Genomic DNA, 21,286 nt, shown 5'->3' with positions numbered 1-21,286 from the left:
AGAAACTGGAGCTTATTCCAGACCACCTCCCCATTTCAGCTTCCCGTTTGGAAAGGGCCGCAGCTCCCTGTCTGAAACCCTGGAGAGCTGCTGCCAGTCAGTGTAGGCAATGTTGAGCTAAATGGACCCACGGTCTGGCTCAGCATATGGCAGCTTCCTATGTTGCAATACTTGGCTGCAAACCCCGAAGTGAGCTTTCCTAGGGGTTCTCTGAATGGAGCTCAATCTAGAATCATAGATCTGTAGAATTGGAAGGGATCACAAGGGCCATCTAGTCCAGTGTTTCCCAACCTTTGGTCTACAGCTCTTTTTGGACTACAATTCCCATAATCCCTGACCTTTGGTCTTGCTAGCTAGGGATGATGGGAGTTGTAGTCCAAAAAGAGCTGGAGACCAAAGGTTGGGAAACACTGATTCTAGTCCAACCCCCTGCAATCCAGGAACCTTTCACCCAACGTGAGGCTCACACCTCATGCGATTAAGAGTCCCATGCTCTGCCAACTCAGCTGTGGCTCCTGTGCCTTTTGCAGGCATTGTGGGGGACACAGCTGCAGTTGCGATGCTACAAAAGCCACCAGGACAGGATTCCTGGTTCCCCCACCCAGTTTTAGTCCCGATCCAAGGCATTTCAGGGCCTCTCTGTGGGCTTTTAACCAGCCACGCCTTGGACAGCAAACATTAAGGCCATTACCACAGCAGTCACCGAACTCCTGTGGCGAGGGCACCTTCGCTTCTCCTGACAGCCGGGGCCTCAGCATCTCGCTGGCTGTGCTCATCCCGTGCCGTCCGGAAGGACCCTCCTGTTTTATCTCCATGGCGATCTGCGCGGGGAGCGACACCCCGTACAGGAAGCTGTTCGTAGTGACCGCAGGAAGAGCCTCTGAGTTGGCCGGCTTAGCGTGCACGTGGTTCAGCCCTGGCTCTCGATTCCCCTTTGACATTTGGACGGGGCCGCTCGCCTCGACAGGAGGGTTGGGGTCCCAGGTGGAGTCCTCAGGAGGTCTGAGAAAAGGAGAGGAAACTGCAGCTAAATTGAAATTGAAATACTTTATTGTCACTTGTACAATTTGTGTACAGTGAGATTACAAGAGCACCTGACCCCCCACTCATCTCTCCTATTCTCAATTCCCCGCATTCCCAGGTCCTAGTCCGACACTCTAACCACTATACCACATTGGCTTCCTAGAGTACAGTTGTACCTTGGATCTCAAATGCCTTGGCTCCCCAAAAAATTTGCTCCTGAACAATGCTCCTGCAGCCAACTGGAAGCTGCACCTTGGTTTTCGAACTGTTTCAGGAGTCGAACAGACTCCCAGAACGGAATAAGTTCAAGAACCAAGGTACGACTGTACTTCTGTTCCATAAATTAAGTAGGTAAATAAATATGGGGAAAGCAAAATGTCACATCGAGAAGGATCTGAAATATTGAAGCTTGCATTTGTTTTATTCTGCATTATTTTATTGGATGTTTTAATGTGTTGTAAACCACTTTGAGATTTAATTCCCTTTAAGGTATAAAGCGGTATAGAAATGAAATAAATAATAATAAATGCCATTGCAAAAAAAAGGCATCTAGACATTCCATGGTGCCTAGGTTTAAGGTGGCTTTTGGTGATTAGCTTATATTTCTGAGTTTCTAACACTGACTACCTACATGCAATTTCTGCTCACTTATGCCTACCAGGATAGTGCTTAAATGCAAGGTTGCGACAAACCACAGTTTAGTGTGGCGTCCAAACACAGCCATGGGAGGACAGCCCGTTTTATCCTTACGCAAAGTGTCTGCAGATCGGCTCTTGAGGCCTGAAAGTATTAGATGAGCACGAGGGGGGACCCCCTTACCTTTTGAGCCTGAAGCACATGCTGTGGCTGTGCTCCAAGATGGCCATCAGCGATTTCGCATCGTACTCGGCAGGCCTCCTGAAGGTGAGCCCGTCGGGCAGCCCAGCAACCATCAGAGAGCCAGGCTCTTTCAAGAACTTCTCATAGGGGAGTTGCACCACACTGCTCTTCCCTAAGGCCTCGCCTGGGGCAAAGAGGAAGAATCACAAACACAGATCAAAACAGAGTTCAGATTTTAGCTGGGCCACGAGGTCCTCCTGAGCCTCATCTTTTTGCCACACCGTTAACAAGAAATGCAAACACTGTTTTGTTGGAGAATTGCATTGCGGAATATGGAAAAGTTTAGGTGTTGTTAGATTACAGCACCTTTCGGCTCCTCTGGAGTAAGCTGACCACCAGCTTGCCTTGACCTTTCCTGCTTCGCAGCCCTCGCCTTTGGCCCTCCTGGTGACCCACCAGATCACCCTGCCAAGCCCCACCTCCCCCAGCCCCTCCTCCCCTGCCCTGACACGCTAGTAGCGAAGATAACCATAGACAAGATGACCTAGACACCCGACAGCAGAAGGCAGCAGCGACTGAGCCCAAACCGAACTGTATCCCAAGCTCTTTCTTACTGTAAAGCACGTCAAAGACTTCTTCCACCATCTTCCTGAGAAGGTAAACATCCGATCCCTGATCCGGGGAGATCCGGGGAATGGTCCGGCCAAAGTCCTTGGGCTTCTTCTGGCCATCCAGATCCTGCTCTTTCCTCTGTTGGACTCCTGCCAACAGGAAGAGGGAGAGGTGGAAGTTCAGGAATCGGGCGCTAGGACTCATCACCGCATCTCAGACCAAATGTGGTCCCCGCCTAAGGCCCTGCCCCTTCTTCCGAAGCCCCGCCCCTCAAGGACTCTGCTCCATAACCTGGAGAACATCAGGGATTGAACTGCCGAGCCACAGTCTATCAAGGAGCTGTCAAGCGTTGCCCAGGTCAACCACAGGGCAGGGAAGCACAGGAGGTATGGAATGCAATTAGTTTTTTATTAACAGAAAACGACAGCACAGTAGAGTCCTTCAGTAGGTCTGAGATGTTGCGGAAACTGACCACTAGCCCCACACTTTCCCCTCTAGCCTCTCTCTCTGAGTCCCTCGCAAGCACATACAGTGGAACCTCGGGTTAAGAACTTAATTCGTTCCGCAGGTCCGTACTTAACCTGAAACTGTTCTCAACCTGAAGCACCACTTTAGCTAATGGGGCCTCCTGCTGTGGCTGCGCACCGGAGCACGATTTCTGTTCTCATCCTGAAGCAAAGTTCTTAACCTGAAGCACTATTTCTGGCTTAGCGGAGTCTGTAACCTGAAGCGTATGTAATCTGAAGTGTATGTAACCTGAGGTACCACTGTAAAGGCTGTGTCAAGGGAGAGGGCTTCTCCTCTGGCCTGTCTGGCCCATTGTTCAGCAAGATCTGGGATCTAAATTGTCATCTTCTGTCTCGTCCCTGGGGGGCTCTTGGGCGGGGGGCTCCCACCACCATAGCTGTCAACGTTTCCCATTTTTTAAGGGAAATTCCCTCATTCCGAATAGGATTCCTTGCAAGAAAAGGGAAAAGTTGACAGCTATGCCCACCACTCTTCCTCATCCAGCGAGCCCCTGACCCTTCCCTAAGGAAAGGGCAGAGAAATATGGACGAAAAGCAAAAGGGAAGATCAGGCAGAGATTTTTAAAGGAAATATTTTCTTAAATTTTATTTCTTAAACCCATGGTTTAAGAATCAAACTGCCCCTCAAATTCCAGCCTCTTTGCTCCATTTCTGGCCGTGTGAAACACATACCAGAAGCGAAGCAAAAGGCCACAGTCTTTGCTAATGCTGAAAGCTCAGAAATGGATTAGACTCCGGGCGAAATTCGCAGCTGGTGCAGACTCGGCACATAATCCAAGCCAGCGTTGACCTTGACAGCCTAGCAAGGCTAATATTTGCCGGAGAATGAACTGTTCTTGAGCAGTCCCACTGAGGGGATTAAGCATAAACTCTCTGCCAGCATAGAGCACGCAGGCCCCCGCCTGGTTTTCCTAGCACATCAGAAACCTCGGGATTATAACTAAGCAAACATGTGTTTTTTGTTTACAAGGCTTTAAGCCACTTTGTCCCGCAGAAAAAGCCCAACTCGGAAGCGCTTGCCTGCCTGCCTGCCTGCCTGCCCTCTGAGCACCCTGCAAATCAAACCCATGCAGAGTGCAGTCAGGAAAACGTGAGGCTCTTAATCTCAGGGTTGTGGGTTTGAGCCTCACTTTGGGCAAAAGATTCCTGCATTGTAGGGGGTTGGACTAGATGACCCTCGGGGTCCCCTCTAACTCTTACAATGCCAGGATTCTGTAATTCCATCACAACTGAGTGGAGGCTCAGTCATACACAGCGGAGGCCATTGGGGCAAATCAGAGCATTGCCCCATGAAGGGGGATTGGAAGCATAGATAGATAGATAGATGGATGATAGATGATAGATAGATAGATAGATACAGTAGATGATAGATAGATGATAGATAGATAGATATAGATAGATAGATAGATAGATAGATAGATAGATAGATAGATAGATAGATGATAGATAGATAGATAGATGATAGATAGATGATAGATAGATAGACAGACAGACAGATAGATATAGTAAAATTCACAAAAATCTCAAAGCCACCATCTTTCTTGTATTTCATTCTTGTAACTTGTAACTAGCCTTTATTGACATAAGTTAAAACAGTAAAATCATACAAAGTCATCCAAATACATTGGTAATCCAAACACATACCATATATAAAAGACTAGATAACCACCATTGAATAAATCAGGCAACTTTAGATTTAGCTTTAAAGATCTCAGTTAAGTACCCCGAAACAATCTTGGTAGTTTCGGGAGTATCATCCCTCAACAAATATTGGATTACAGACACTTTGCAAATCGATATTTTTCACTGTAAGGGAGTCAACTAGGAGATCTGTGCGACGGGTGTCAAGAAGAGGGCAATCCAGAATTACGTGATGTATTGTATCTGGTGTTTTCTTACTACAGGAACAGAATCTGTTCTGGAAGGGGATTTTCTGAAACCTTCCAAACAATACAGACGAGGGGGGGGGGAATGCATTTAAGAAGAGCTAGCATAAAAGCTCTTTCATTCTCCAGGATATTCCCAGCCCTACCTGGAGATGCTGAGAATTGCAACCTGCATGAAAAGCTGATGTTCTAAGACTGAACGACAGCTGAAACACACTCAGTTTCCACTAACAGGCTTCTTGGGGGAGTCTGGCCAGCCACTGTGAGAACAGGGTGCTGGACTAGATGGTCCACTGGCCGGATCCAGCAGGGACCCTATGTACGTTTATATGCTATAGTAGGAACAAATGTGTCCTGAAAGCTTCGCATCTGCCTGCCCCTCTTCTACTACAACAACAACAACTTATTATTTATACCCCGCCCATCTGGGTGGCTTCCAAGCGAATATTAAAAGCACAATACAGCATTAAACATTAAAAACTTCCCTAAACAGGGCTGCCTTCAGATGTCTTTTAAAAGTAAGATAGTTGCTTATTGCCTTGACATCTGATGGGAGTGCGTTCCACAGGGCGGGCGCCACCACTGAGAAGGCCCTCTGCCTGGTTCCCTGTAACCTCACTTTTCGCAGGGAAGGAACCGCCAGAAGGCCCTCAGAGCTGGACCTCAGTGTCTGGGCTGACCGATGGGGGTAGAGACGCTCCTTTAGGTATACTGGGCCGAGGCCGTTTAGGACTTTAAAGGTCAGCACCAACACTTTGAATTGTGCTCGGAAACGTACTGGGAGCCAATGGAGGTCTTTCAGGACTGGTGTTATGTGGTCTTGGCAGCCACTCCTACCCACCAGTCTAGCTGCCACATTGTGGATTAATTTCAGTTTCTGAGTCACCTTCAAAGGTAGTCCCACGTAAAGCACATTGTAGTACTCCAAGCTGGAGATAACTAGAGCATGCACCGTGGGCAGGTAGGGTCTCAGCCTGCGTACCAGATGGAGCTGGTAGACAGCTGCCCTGGACACAGAATTGACCTGTGCCTCCATGGACAGCTGTGAGTCCAAAATGACTCCCAGGCTGTGCATCTGATCCTTCAGGGGCACAGTTACCCCATTCAGGACCAGGGGAGTCCTCTACACCAGCCCGCTCCCTGTCCCCCAAGAACAGTACTTCTGTCTTGTCAGAATTCAACCTCAATCCTCAATTGTACAAGATTGGGGCAGGCCCAAGACTGAGGAAATATGGCTCTACAACCATCCTATCCAGTTCTACCCAAGCTTAAGGTATGCAGGCAGCAGGATCTGACCTCGCCCCATCCTGGCCAGACGCAGGACAACCCGATACTTACTGCAGAACTTCTTGAAATCCGCTTGGACCTCCTTCCTCGTGTTCATGAAGATCCTCCCTTTTTCCGTCCCGACGACAAAGGTGTTTTCATCATGGACCGCGATGCAGGCAACCTCAGCGTTGAGTTTAGAAAGTGCTGAACACTGGGAAAGAAAGAGAAGAGAGAACCAGGGTGATTGAATTTAATCATGATTTAGTCTACATGTTTCTGTCTTGTCCTTCTGACACAAGGGCAGCTTAGCAATGGGAGTGTAATAAAACAGCATGTGAGAATATTTTAAGAGATTGCAATACCAGTACCAGGAAATCTTCTTCTGGACTGCTGCAAAAGCATTCTACGCAGGAGATTTACTGGTTGCAGGTATGACCTAACACCAATTCTGGCCTGAGTGCAGCTGCCAATTAGTTTCTGGAAGTAGTGGTTGGTGCAGAATGCTGCAGCACGATTGCTGACGGGAGCGAGGTCCTATCAGCATATAACTCTGCTGCACAGAGACCCACACAGTTTCCCAATTTGCTAGCTAGTCAAGTTCAAAGTGTTACTATCAGTATACAAAATGCTGAGCCACTTGGAACCAGTTTGCCTGCAAGATCACCTTACCCAATACAGATCCACTTGACTGCTTCAATCTGCAGAACCGGCACTGTTACAAATGCCCCATAATACCCATTCTGCATTTGCAAGAACTCAATGTTTTAGTGTGGCACCACCTACACTATGGAACTCCTGCCTCTTGAGTACTCCTGTACTCTTTTCAGCACCCACAAAAAGCATTTTCTCCTAGGCAAGCCTGCCGAGATATGTAGACTGTTGATGGACCATTGATGCATGCTTCAATCTGTTTTTAGTCTATTGCTGGCTTTTATTTTTTGAATGTTTTCAACCATTGTTAATTGTTTTCATCAATAATTTCATTGTTTTATCTTATTTGTAAACCACTTTGAGTTTGTTTGGGGTTTTTTTTTACAACCAAATGGCGTATAAATTTTAAGCACGTACACACACATATTTTTTTTATGTACATTACGAAGCACAACGGAAGAGGTCTCTGCCCCACGTGACTTACAAACCTACGAATCCATCACAGAATTCTCACGCAGCTACAGTTTCAGGGGTGAGAACAGTGTATGGGGAATCCATTTCAGCTTAATTGGTTTCAAGCATGTGTAGTCTAAATGTGTCCCCCTGAACAGGGCTTTTATTTAAAGAGCTTCTCTTTTTATTTATAGCATTTTGAAAATATGTGTGTGCGAATACACACACACACACACACACACACACACACAAACTGTTCCCTGTTTGATCTCTTTCGTAGTTAAAATGAGATCACTTTTGATGCCGAAATGTAGCCAGGCACACACATCTTGTATAAGGAAAAAAATAAACTTATGTAAGATTCATCATGGAATTCATTTTTTTTAAGCCATCAAAAAGCAGAGAGGGGGAGAAGACTTACTTCTTCTTCTTCTTTTTGCAGAAATTCATGCAAATTATTTTCTTTTGTCACAGAGATAAAAGCCATCACTGTCTTGTTGTGGAAAACCTCACACAAGAGTTTGCAACACACAAGGGACGATCAAACAGCAGATTCCAGCGTAAAGGTTAATAGAAACCTCAATATGTGTTCTTAAAGATTCTGACTTCAAAACCCTTCTGGCTGTGGATGCGAGGGAGCGGTTTTCACTTCAGAGCCCAAATCCCTGAAGCTGTTTGTCCGTAATATCAGCATAAGGCAACAGGAGTGCAGTGTCCACTCTCTGACATGTTCCCTCATAGTCGTCTTTCCTGTCCCTAGGAAACATTCCAGGACTGATCCTTCCCCCTCAGTCACATCACAGCTGCTCAGTAAATAGTGGGCAAGAGGAAATGGGCATTTTAAAAAAAAATTTTTTTAATTAGTCATGAAAAAGAATAAAAGAAAAAATAAACAATTTTACAACTCTTAAACTATCTTATACATAAGTATATGTTAAAGGTAAAGGTAAAGGGACCCCTGACCATTAGGTCCAGTTGTGGCCGACTCTGGGGTTGCGGCGCTCATCTCGCTTTATTGGCCAAGGGAGCCGGCGTACAGCTTCCGGGTCATGTGGCCAGCATGACTAAGCCGCTTCTGGCGAACCAGAGCAGCGCACGGAAACGCCGTTTACCTTCTCGCTGGAGTGGTACCTATTTATCTACTTGCACTTTGACGTGCTTTCAAACTGCTAGGTTGGCAGGAGCAGCGACCGAGCAACGGGAGCTCACCCCGTTGCAGGGATTCAAACTGCCGACATTCTGATGGGCAAGTCCTAGGCTCTGTGGTTTAACCCACAGTGCCACCCACATCTAAGTATATGTTAACCAAACTTAAAAATGAAAATATACAGAAAAAGTGAAATAATAAAAAAGAAATGAACATAAGGGTACACTTGTGTGACTTCACTCTATCTCAATTCAACTTACTTTATGTATTATAATCTTATTATCATTGTGCAACAAAATGGACATGTTTTGTGTCATAATAACTTAATACGAGCCTGTTGGGTCAGGACAATGGCCCATCTAGTCCGGCAACCTCTTCTCACGGCGGCCAACCAGATGCCTGAGGGAAACCCAAAAGCAGGATTCGAACACAAGAGCCCTCTCCCCGCCTGCAGTTTCCATCAACTGGTATTCAGAAGCATCGCTGCCTCTGCCCACGGAATAATAATAATAATAATTTATTATTTATACCCCGCCCATCTGGCTGAGTTTCCCCAGCCACTTGGGCAGCTCCCAATCGAGTGTTAAAAACAATACAGCATTAAATATTAAAAACTTCCCTAATCAGGGCTGCCTTCAGATTTCTTTTAAAAATAAGATAGCTGCTTATTTCCTTGACATCTGATGGGAGGGCGTTCCACAGGGCGGGTGCCACTACCGAGAAGGCCCTTTTGTCTGGTTCCCTGTAACCATAGCCAAAAAGCCCCTGGCTGCCTCCTCCAAGAATTTGTTTGGCACCAACTCAGGTGCTTTAAAAGAAGAACAACCACCAATCTAACTATGGGCTAGTGTGAAGAAGTATTTTTAAAAATCCGTCCTGCATGTTACAACATGTTGCTGAGTTCTAGCATCTCGTCACTTTGTGGCAGGCATCCCCAAACTCGGCTCTCCAGGTGTTTTGGGACTACATTGCCCATCATCCCTGACCACTGGTCCTGTTAGCTAGGGATGATGGGAGTTGTAGTTCCAAAACGTTTTAGGGTGCCTGCTCTGTGGGGTCAGTAACCGTCGCAAAAGCAGCAGAGCAGTGATGCCTCAGGAAGCAAGATACCAGAGGGAACTTCCGTAAGTCTTGTCTTGAGCGCACACACACACACACACACACACACACAACTTCCCACCACATTAAAGTTTGCATATCATGCATGGTTTGGCCCTCACAGAGATCTCTGCTAGCCCCTTCACAAGGAATCCACACTTTAATGTTTTTTAATGTACGGTTTGGTGCAGAGAAGAGACAGAGGAAGCAGCTTACCATAGAATCTAAGGCAGATACTAAGCTGGTGATGACTTCATCTTTTTGAGAGAAGACTAAGTGCCACTGGTCAGACCTGGAGTTGTTTGGAAGCCCCTCAGACAGCTTCCCCAGCAGTGCCATAGCCACCTGGAAACCAACAAGAACGAGATCTCCGTTGTTATTATTATTTATTTAAATGTATATTGCCACCCCTCAATAAAATTTGTAAAATACTCTATCCCATATTTTAAAAATACAGCAATTACAGCAAGAAAATCTATTTGAAGAAGAAGAAAAACAAGATAAAACTCTTCTTCCAATGGAAACAGAATAAAGACGCATGGCAATTCAGCTCAAAACTACACTAGAGCATCAGGTTTCTTTGAAAGGCACAAGCCTAGAACTTGTTTCAAAACACAGCCTTGTTCAAATGTCTGGTCAAATAAAATTGTCTTTGTGTGGTACTGAAAGGATCATAAGGAATGTTCCAGGTGAGCCTCTCTGGGGCAGCTATTCCATAACAATGGAGACACCAGCAATAAGACCCTCTCCGTCACTTGGTGGGAGCACTCAGAGCAGGGCATCTAAATATGGCCTCGAGGTCATCTAAGACACAATCAGTTAGCCCCTAAGCTGTTTAAGGCTCTATAGGTGAAAACCAGCATTTTACACTGAGCCTGGAAACCAACTGGGAGCTGGTTACAAGCGCTGCAGTTCTAGGAGTGAAAAGCCAAGTCCCTGCTAACAGGCTTGTGGTTGTGTTTTGAACCAAACTGCAGTTTCCAGGTTGTTTTTGAACGCAGTCCCATTTACAACATTCCCCAGTTACATGCTCTGCCGAGAAGCTTCCTAAGGACATGGGTGTAGAAGAGACGGTACCTTCTCACGTTTGATGGGGAACCCTCCTGTTCACAGAATGCTCCTACATAAGGGCTGCCAAACCTATCCATTCTGAAGGAAATCAGCCCTGAGTGCTCACGGGAAGGACAGAGCCTGAAGCTGAGGCTCCAATACTTTGGCCACCTCATGAGAAGAGAAGACTCCCTGGAAAAGACCCTGATGTTGGGAAAGATGGAGGGCACAAGGAGAAGGGGACGACAGAGGACGAGATGGTTGGACAGTGTTCGCGAAGCTACAAACATGAGTCTGACCAAACTGCGGGAGGCAGTGGAAGACAGGAGTGCCTGGCGTGCTCTGGTCCATGGGGTCACGAAGAGTCGGACACGACTAAACAACAACAAAAGGCTGCCAGGCCAGGAGCAGCGTTAGAAATTCCCCATGTGCCACGGGCACAGGTCCAACTGCGAGACCCTTAGAGATCTCTGGGTGTCACTCTGGCAACGAGCATCTCCGTCTAGCTAGTCCCTCCAGCATTTTTCAGCAGGCAACCAGGAGAGTTTATTTAATGCCTTTACAGTGGTACCTCAGGTTAAGTACTTAATTCGTTCCAGAGGTCCGTACTTAACCAGAAACTGTTCTTAACCTGAAGCACCACTTTAGCTAATGGGGCCTCCTGCTGCCGCCGCGCTGCCGGAGCACGATTTCTGTCCTTATCCTGAAGCACTATTTCTGGGTTAGCGGAGTCTGTAACCTGAAGCGTATGTAACCCGAAGTACCACTGTATCTCCCACCTTTTTCTCCAAGGAGTACACGGTTCACCCCCGACCTCCTCAGTTAATCCCTACAACGGCCCTGTGAGGGAGGCTCACTTGCCCAAGATCACCCACTGAGTTTCAGGACTGAGTGGGGATTTGAACCCTGCTCCCCCAGGTCCTAGTCTGACACTCTAACCACTATACCACATGGCTTCCTAGAGTACTTCTGCTATGGGGCAGCTCTATAAATTAAGTAGGTAACGAAATAAATACAGATGTACCTTGGAAGTCAAACGGAATCCGTTCCGGAAGTCCACTCGACTTCTAAAACGTTCGACTTCCAAGGTGCAGCTTCCGATTGGCTGCAGGAGTCCTGCAGCCAATCAGAAGCCACGCCGGACGTTTGGCTTCCGAAAATCATTCAAAAACCGGAACAATCACTTCTGGTTCTCAATCGTCCAGGAGTTGAAACGTTTGATTCTACAGGTGTTCGGTTTCTGAGGTTCCACGGTATGGGGAAAGCAAAATGTCACTTACAAAAGGATCTGAAATATTTCCCTTGAAGCTTGAATTTGTTTTATTCTGGGTTGTTTTATTGGATGTTTTAATGTTTTAAACCACGTGGATATTTCCCCCCTTTGAAATATAAACCAGTGTATTATTTGTTTATTAATATAAAGGTAAAGGTACCCCTGCCCGTACGGGCCAGTCGTGTCTGACTCTAGGGTTGTGCGCCCATCTCACTTAAGAGGCCAGGGGCCAGCGCTGTCCGGAGACACTTCCGGGTCACGTGGCCAGGTGACGAAGCTGCTCTGGCGAGCCAGCACCAGCACAGCACATGGAAACGCCGTTTACCTTCCCGCTATAAAGCAGTACCTATTTATCTACTTGCACCTAAGTGTGCTTTCGAACTGCTAGGTGGGCAGGAGCTGGGACCGAAGGACGGGAGCTCACCCCGCCGCGGGGATTCGAACCGCCGACCATACGATCGGCAAGTCCTAGGCGCTGAGGTCTTACCCAATATAGATTTTTATTTAATAATATTAATTTCATTGTAAAAAAAAAATGATGCCTAGACATTCCATTGTGGTGACTGTAACCTAGGTTTAAGGTGCCGTTTGGCGATTAGCTTATATATCTGAGTTTCCTCCATTGGTCAGGAGCATCCCAGATCCTGCAATTTCAGGGCTCAAACCTGAAACTTAGTGATGGCCCCACTGATGTCATGGGGGTGGGCCCTGGTGATTCTTCCTTTGCGCTCCCTCCCACCACTTATTCTTGGAGACGGAGGTTAATTGGGAGAAGGGTTGGAGGGAGCTGAGGAAGGCAGGATCACCACCCTAATCCACCTGGAGAGTCTATGCAATAATTTGCAGTCGCTTGCAAGCTGTGCGCTTCGTCTTCATAATAAAAAATAAATACATTTAACGCCACTCTTGCTCACCTGGTGATTCCTGCCCTCCTCCTGCCACCTGGGGAGGGCCAGGCAAACCTGGAAACTTGGGGGTCTGGAAACCCTTATCCTACACATTTGGATTTTGACAACTGTTATGCTCTTGGATGCTATTATTCCTCACCCCTCCCTGTCTTCCTGCTTCACGTCCCAAACACCTGCCTCCTCCTGTAAATGATTTTTGCGCAGTAACATTGGGTGGGTTTTTTTGTTGTTTTTAAAACGAAACCCCGCCTCACTTCTTCATCTTCTTTCTATAAACAGGCTTCTGTAGTTTCCTTGGCCTGGCTCTCAGGGAGGCAGTGAGAAAAGAAGAAGACTGTGTCTCAGTTACACTGCTGCAGTCTGTGGGTGGAGGGCTGCTATGACAAAACGCTCCGTCTCAAGAAGGGGGAGGGATTCCTCCAACACAGAAAAAAGCAGAAGGAGGGAACGGAGGAGAGGAATGACTAGAATAGAATAGGGGTGGATGGGTCAGTCTATTTCCGGACCGTATCAGTTTTCTGTGTGTTCATTCATAAGTCTATTCCATCTGTTTCCCTATCTACTTGTGATTTCTTTTTCTGAAAAAGATGCATCTTAAAAATACGTACAGCGCCGTCTTTCCCATAGGGCTTAGTGGTGCGTTGCGCCAGGGCGCCGGCCTCTCAAGGGCGCCACAGCAAGTGGGGGAGCTGCGCGGCTTAGCCGGAGGCCTCCCCTTTCCCTGCACCCCTGTCAGCTGCACCCCACCAACCATAAGGCTGGTGGGTGTGCAGATTCCGTCCCAAGCCTCTGCGGGGACCGCTCTCCCGCAGTGGCATGGGGGAGAGTTGCGCCCCCCTCCCCCATGGCTGGCAGTGCACAGCTATGGCCACCCCAACATTATTCGTGGTAATTTGGGGGCGCTGGGCAGATATTTGCACCCTGGCACTGCATCTGTTAAAGACAGCCCTGAATATGTATTTCTGAACGCATTTTATCATTAAGAAATATTTTTGCCGTGCCAAAAACTGAAATTCAACCATTTTTAAAACCTCAGGAGAGCTGCATCCCAATCTAAAATAAATTGTATACCACTACTCATATTGTGTTTTTTTAAAAAATAAAACAAAAATAAAATCAGAGCAGGTTTACAGCAACCATACATACAATAAAAACCATGTAAAAATTCAAATTTAAAAATTAGTGCGAATCAGATTGGTTTTGCTTTACAAAATCTTACGAGCGTCCCTGGGTGAAGATGCAGGACTCCAGAAATGATATCAACGTGATGTCACAGTCGAAACCCTTTTCATCCCCCTGACCCCACCTCCTTGGGCTACTAAGCTCCTCAACAGCTGTGAAATTTATTTATTTGTTGTGTTTATACCCCAGACACAGTTCTGCCCCCATTCCCATTTTATCCCCTCAACAGCCCTGTGAGGTAGGCTAGGGTGAGAGATTGTGACTGGTCCAAGGTCACCCAGTGAGCTTCATGGCTGAGCGGGGATTTGAACTCTGGTCCTCTGAGGGATGCGGATGGCGCTGTGGGTTAAACCACAGAGCCTATAATTTGCCGATCAGAAGGTCAGTGGTTCGAATCCCCACAACAGGGTGAGCTCCCGTTGCTCGGTCCCTGCTCCTGCCAACCTAGCAGTTCAAAAGCACGTCAAAGTGCAAGTAGATAAATAGGTACCACTCCGGCGGGAAGGTAAATGGCGTTTCCGTGTGCTGCTCTGGTTCGCCAGAAGTGGCTTAGACATGCTGGCCACATGACCCGGAAGCTGTACGCCGGCTCCCTTGGCCAATAAAGTGAGATGAGTGCCGCAACCCCAGAGTCGATCAGGACTGGACCTAATGGTCAGGGGTCCCTTTACCTTTACCTCTGAGGTCCTAGTCTGACACTCTGACCACTGCACCACACTGGCTCTCATTTTGCAACAACTCTTTCCCCTGCCATGGATGTGTGTTCCCCGTCACAGCGCTACAATTCCCAGTGCGGTCTAACAACCAACCGCTCTTCACAGAGGGACCTCTAGGAATTGTAGCTCTGTGAGGGGAACAGGGGTCTCTCAGCACCCATAACGACTCTCAGCACCCATAACAAACTACAGCTCCCAACAAAAAAAATTCCTTCCAGTAGCACCTTAAAGACCAATTAAGTTAGTTCTTGGTATGAGCTTTCGTGTGCATGCACACTTCTTCAGATACAGCTCCCAGAATGCTTTGGGGAAAACCATGAGGGCTTAAAGTGGTGTCATATGCAAATGTGGTCCTTGTGGGAGCAACCTCCACTGCTAAAAGGGAGTGGCGATGAAGATGGCCATCATTCACAGTTGTGGGGGTGGGAAGGGAACAGACAGAAAACCTCTAATGGAGGAGAGGAGGAGGAATTGTGGAGTCTGGGAGCGCCTGTCTGGAGAATAAGAATGAAGCCAGCTTGGTTTAACTCAATTTGCTAAGCAGACAAAAAGATTCTTCAAGGCTCTGTGTGGGTCATTCTCCCTACCGTGCAAGCATGGATGTAAAACATGACTGGCAGAGGAAAGAAATGAGGAAGGAGATGGGGGGCGTTTTAAATGGGTTGGCCAATGCCTTAAAAAATATATCATAATTAAATATTTTCTTCTAATGAGCAATTGCTAAGAGCAAGCTTGGATGCCGATATTGACTCTGAGCAAAACACAAGGAACATAGAAAGGCCCATCTAGACACAGAATCCAAACCCTCCAAGTGTCCCAGGGACAGTCCCAGATTTACAGAAGCCACCCTGGTGTCTGATTTAAACCTGGAATGTCCCGGTTTTCCTTAGGACATCCCTATTATCATCAGATAAATGTTGGAGGGTATGGAGTTATGCGATCCCCGAGCCAAGGAGATAAGTAACTATGCAACCTTTAAAAGACATCTGAAGGCAGCCCTGCATAGGGACTTTTAAAATGTTTAATGTTTTATTTTGTTTTTATATATGTTGGAAGCCGTCCAGAGTGGCTGGGACAACCCAGTCAGATGGGCTGGGGAATAAATAAGAAAATTATTATTATTAACATAGAATAGTCTAATAGGGGTTGCCGTATTTTGAAGAGCAAAGAAATATGCCAACTTCTGCTTTTAACTATGGATCACTATGATGACTCTACCCATGAAAAGAGAGTACGTGTCCCAGAAAAAGAGGACCTATGGCAGCCTTACAATTGGACATCTCTATTTTCATCAGAAAAATGTTGGAAGCTATGAGAATCATAGAGGTGGAACAAGAAAGAGCTAAGTTTATTATAGGAAATGCAAGGCTTGATAGAAAAATAACCTTGTCCTATCCAAACTCCTTCTCCCTACCGTGCAAGGATGGATGTAAAACACGACTGGCAGAGGAGCTGGTCACGACTGACAAGGAGCTGGGCATGTTTAGCCTGGAGAAGAGGAGGTTAAGGGGTGATATGATAGCCATGCTCAAATATATAAAAGGATGTCACATAGAGGAGAGAGAAAGGTTGTTTTCTGCTGCTCTAGAGAAGCGGACACGGAGCAATGGATCCAAACTACAAGAAAGAAGATTCCACCTAAACATTAGGAAGAACTTCCTGACAGTAAGAGCTGTTCGACAGTGGAATTTGCTGCCAAGGAGTGTGGTGGAGTCTCCTACTTTGGAGGTCTTTAAGCAGAGGCTTGACAACCGTATGTCAGGAGTGCTCTGATGGTGTTTCCTGCTTGGAAGGGGGTTGGACTCGATGGCCCTTGTGGTCTCTTCCAACTCTATGGTTCTATGATTCTATGATTCAATCTGAAGATGCAAAGAACCATGGGGAAAATTTATCTTAAAAACCATTGTAACCAGTTAAAATCGTTAGTAGGATTGGAATAACACTTGTAGTTTAATGGTGAATTTTGGGCACAATGGAAAGGTAAAATTGTTAGAAAAGACGCAAGGGGAAATGATTAATAATAGGACCCACAAAGGGGAGGAGGGAAGTCCAGGAGATTCTCTGGAATCTTGTTTCTATGTTGCATGTTGGATATGACGGTAAAATTTTAATCTAAAAAACCAAATGAATAAATTTATAAATAAAAAAGAAGATGCAAAGAACCATGCTTGCTTTTGAGAGAGAGAGAGAGAGAGAGAGAGAGAGAGACTCAGCAGCCTGACTCAGCACTAAGACTTCATCCTTAGTGAAGAAAAAGAAGAGTTTGGATTTGATATCCCGCTTTATCACTACCTGAAGGAGTCTCAAAGCGGCTAACATTCTCCTTTCCCTTCCTCCCCCACAACAAACACTCTGTGAGGTGAGTGAGGTTGAGAGACTTCAGAGAAGTGGGACTAGCCCAAGGTCACCCAGCAGCCGCATGTGGCGGAGCGGGGAATCGAACCCGGTTCACCAGATTACAAATCTACCGCTCTTAACCACTACACCACACTGGTGTAGGCTGCAGTGAAGGCTCCAGCTCAGCAGTAGAGAACATAAGTCAACCCTGCTGGATGACGCCAGAGGCTCATCGAGTCCAGTGTCCTGTTCTCACAGCTGCCAACTAGATGCACCTATGGAAAACCCCGCAAGCAGGACCTGACAGCAGCAATGTTCTCCCCTCTTGCAGTTTCCAGCAACTGACATTCACCTCAAGCTCCTTAGAGAAAAAGGTGGGGCACAGATGCAAAAAATCTATAATAAAATAAGGCAGAGCAGGGGAGAGAAAATGGACCGTTCACCCTACTTAGGCTGAGTTTCAGCAAAAGACAAGGACTAGCATTTTATGCTAAAGGAGGAAGGCTTGCTTCTGAGGCCATCAGAGTTAGTAGCCACAGAGCAGGAAAAGGAATGCAGATTCAACCTTTGGCATCTCCAGATAGGCTTGGGAAGGACTCCGGCCTGAAAACCTGGAAATTTGCTCTCTAGGTGGAGCTGGGAACCACTTTTCTCTGCCTGAAACCCTGAAGATTTGCTGCAAGTCAGCAGAAACAGCACTGGGCAGGGACTCTGGAGAAGAGTGTGCAAGGTGCCGTCATGAAGCAAATGGATTTTTGCCAATTCGGTGAGCAAAATCCTTCACCACTGTCCTGTTCTGGTGGCCCCTTCTTTCACAGCCAAAGGCTACAGCAGAGATTCTGGAATGCAGAGAAAGCAACATGACCTGGTTTTTGACGGTTGCAGACAGATATCTGGGGAAGCCAGCGGAAGGGGAAGAGGAAGCATATGGAAGTGGAAGGAGGAGGGGGCGGGTTGAGGGTGCGTTCGGGACATGGGGAGCACAACAAGAGGAGCGTTTGCCTTCCTTGGGAGAAAGTTCAGCTTTGTTTTGCAATGTCTCCAAGTGCTTCACCAGGTCCAAGCTTTTACCATGGCCACTTTTTATTTACTTTTGAGAACTTGGGCTGCAAAAGGGCAATGCCTGACAAATTCAGAAGCAGTGGAGAAATGGGTTTTGATCAGCTCCAAAAGTCTGAAAAAAATTAAAAACTGGGATTCTGTTTAAGGTTGCCAAATTTCAAAAAGTGAAAATCTGGACACAAAAGTTGTTGAGCTTTTCCTACAAGATCTCCAAAAAACAAAGAAGATTTTGAGCTATTTTAAAGGAAATTCACCAAAATCTACACTTCCAACTTGGGTTGCCATACGTCTGGATTTCCCCGGACATTTAAGGGATTCCCGCCCAGACACTGTTTCCAACGGCTGAATCCTGGCAATGTCTGGAAAATTATGGCCGTATGGCAACCCTAATTCTGTTGCCATCTTTGTACCTGCTCAATTCACATGCTTATAAAGCTTGGCAATCCTGAAAGACCTCCATTGGCTCTCAGTACGTTTCCGAGCCCAATTCAAAGTGTTGGTGCTGACCTTTAAAGCCCTAAACGGCCTTGGCCCAGTATACCTGAAGGAGCGTCTCCACCCCTATCATTCAGCCCGGACATTGAGGTCCAGTGCCGGGGGCCTTCTGGCAGTTCCCTCACTGCGAGAAGCAAAGCTACAGGGAACCAGGCAGAGGGCCTTCTCGGTTGTGGCACCTGCCCTGCTACTGGATCTCTTGCTTGTGCCAAACCTGACTTGGACAGCTCTGGCTTTGCTTGTCGCCTGACCCTTTGCTCAGCACCCTGCTTGCTTGGACTCTGACCAGCCCTGAATGCTGCTTTGGTTGCTGTCCACATTGGCATTGGTGCTTTCAAGCCCTCTGGTTGTTTAGGTGCCCAGTGAGGACAGAAGAGTCAGGGAGGATGGGAATTATACATCCGGGATGGAGTGCTGGATCACATTACTTCTAAAGCCCTGCCCAACTCATTGTCAACATCAGTGACAGAGAGCTTTGCTCTGCCCCAACATTTCTGCTCCATTTGGCGCTCATCTTGACTGTTAATAGCTTTTAGCTCACTGAAGAAATCAACTCTTCAGGTGAACAAGGCAGCAAGGCAAGAACTGAAATGGAAGGAGAGCTGACCACAGCAGGGACCACCATTTTTTGGGGGGGTCCATTTTGCTTTCCCTCAGCCCTCTCAGAGCATAGGAAACTGCCTGGTGCTGAGTCAGGACACTGCAGTTCAGTAATGCCTACACTGGCTGGCAGAAGCTCTCTGGGATTTCGGACTACAATGGTACCTCGGGTTAAGTACTTAATTCATTCCAGAGGTCTGTTCTTAACCTGAAACTGTTCTTAACCTGAAGCACCACTTTAGCTAATGGGGCCTCCTTGTGCCACTGCGCCTCCGCTGCACAATTTCTGTTCTTATCCTGAAGCAAAGTTCTTAACCTGAGGTACAACTTCTGGGTTAGCAGAGTCTGTAACCTGAAGCGTATGTAACCTGAAGCGTATGTAACCCGAGGTACCACTGTACACAAATAGAGTGTTTCCAGTCGCTTTTAACCACCTCTCTCTCCTGTTGCACATCAAAACCATAACAGCCTCTTGGGCCCATTAAAAACAATACAGTTGCATCACTCCCATTTTATGAGCTGAGGGAAGCTTCCATGGGAGTCCCCTTGGCGTGCACGTCCTTTGAACCAAACTTCTGCAGATACAGTTTCCCATTAAGTGCAGCTTTGCACAGCTTCTCAACTTGCCGAAGGAGGCTATAAAAGGGCTAGAAATGCAAACACACGGTGTACTTATTTTGCAGGACCCCAGAATTATCTACGGGCCTGCGATCGCCTCCTGGTAATGTTGCCTACAACACCCAAAGGGCAATCTCCAGAGAATCATCCTGAGCATTTCAAATTAAAGCCAAGGTTTTAGCTCCCAAGTTTCTGAAGGAAAACTTGAAAAGCGGGTGGTAGGTTTAGGTGGCAATACGGAAAACAGGAACGGGTAGAGATGGGCAGGGCATGGCTGCAAGGGAACAGAATAAACTTATTTATACTGAGTCAGGCCGTTGGTTCACCCAGCTGAGTATTTCTTACACTGGCAGGCAGCAGCTCTTCAGGAGTTTGACAGGGCTCTCTCTCAGCCCAACTGAAGCTGCAGGGAATTAAATATGGGACCCTCTGCCAGGTGCTCTATCAACTAAGCCATGGTCCCTTCTCAAAGTTGGGTTCTTTCCTTTAGAACAGCTAATTTTTCTCCCAATAACCCTCCGCTCATTTCTTAACATAAGAAGAGCCTCCTGGATCAGGCAATGTCAAGGCAGGACTCGGGAGCGGGTCAGTAATAACTCACAAGCCATCAGTAAAATTAACTCTTTATCCAAAGAAACCAAACAGTTCAGGCCTAGTGAGCACGGCAACTCTTCCCAGTAGGTCTTGCCTCCTCCCTCAGGTCCATTCCTTGCAACTGGCTTGTCTATCTTTGCTCCTCCCTCTTCATACCTCTTCTGGTTCTGTCACATCAGAGGGAGGGAAACTGGTCGCAGCAGGAAGGGGAGACCCACTGGCTTCTTCAGCAGTCTGCTTCATCTCTGCCTCTTCGCCCCCTTCCTCTCCAGCCTTTGCTTCTACTTCTGATTCTGGACTGCTCTCTGCCACAGCCTCTTCCCGCTCACTAAACCCTGTTCCCCCTTCGGCTTCAGACACCACTTCCTCCCAGTCTTCTCCCTCTGACCCCTCATTGTTGTCCCACCACCACTCCCTGTGCTCTGAGCCTTCTTCCCTTGGGGGTTCCCCAGCTGGGGCCTCCCACCACTCTCTCTGCATCCAACCAGTCCATGACAGGCCAGTGGGCCATTAGTCCAGGATCCTGTTCTCACAGTGGCCAAGCATTTGCTCACAGCGAAGACCTGAGTGCAACATGACTCTCCCCCTCCTGTGGTTTCCAGCAACTGGAATTCAGAAGGATACTGCCTCTGACTGTGGAGGCACACGTCCCAGCCATCATGATAAGCTGTACCCTCCTTGAATTTACCCACTTCTCTGTTAAAGCCAGCCAAGTTGGTGGCCATCATTCCTGCAAAAGGGTCCATAGTGTAACAACGTGCTGCATGAAAAAGTCCCCAATCTTCCAACAGTCAGACCTGGTCCCTCCCTGCGAAACTGCGCCTCTTCCTTTGCCAGTCCCTGGGATCCGCATGAAATTCAGAACGTGCAATGCGCTTGTCAGAGTAGGTGGAGCCTGTTGCAAGCCTCTCCTGCTCTGTCGTAACAATGCAGGGTGGGTGGAGCTTAGGCAACAGGGGGTGGGGT

General features: G+C 47.2%; 1 protein-coding gene across 7 annotated transcripts in view; it reads right to left on the bottom strand.

The window, feature by feature from the left end:
- The window catches only part of GTF2IRD1 (GTF2I repeat domain containing 1), an 86,141-nt gene that overhangs the window by 32,586 nt on the left and 32,269 nt on the right, over nucleotides 1–21,286 (bottom strand). For 5 of the 7 annotated variants that reach the window (XM_081890286.1, XM_081890287.1, XM_081890281.1 and 2 more), the window contains 5 exons: nucleotides 9,702–9,830; nucleotides 6,206–6,347; nucleotides 2,457–2,603; nucleotides 1,843–2,026; nucleotides 692–1,002 (listed from right to left, as the gene is read on the bottom strand). In XM_081890286.1, coding sequence (XP_081746412.1) covers nucleotides 692–1,002; nucleotides 1,843–2,026; nucleotides 2,457–2,603; nucleotides 6,206–6,347; nucleotides 9,702–9,824 — 907 coding nt within the window. In that variant the 5' untranslated portion in view covers nucleotides 9,825–9,830. Of the gene's footprint in view, nucleotides 1–691; nucleotides 1,003–1,842; nucleotides 2,027–2,456; nucleotides 2,604–6,205; nucleotides 6,348–9,701; nucleotides 9,831–12,722; nucleotides 12,825–14,569; nucleotides 14,642–21,286 lie in introns of those variants that run through there. The other 2 variants (XM_081890284.1, XM_081890282.1) reach the window with 2 other exon arrangements.

Source organism: Podarcis melisellensis (genome assembly GCF_964234715.1).
Source record: "Podarcis melisellensis genome assembly, chromosome: 15".
NCBI classification, from domain to species: domain Eukaryota; kingdom Metazoa; phylum Chordata; class Lepidosauria; order Squamata; family Lacertidae; genus Podarcis; species Podarcis melisellensis.
Note: the sequence above shows the minus strand (reverse complement) of the source record. Positions and strands in the feature narration are given on the sequence as shown.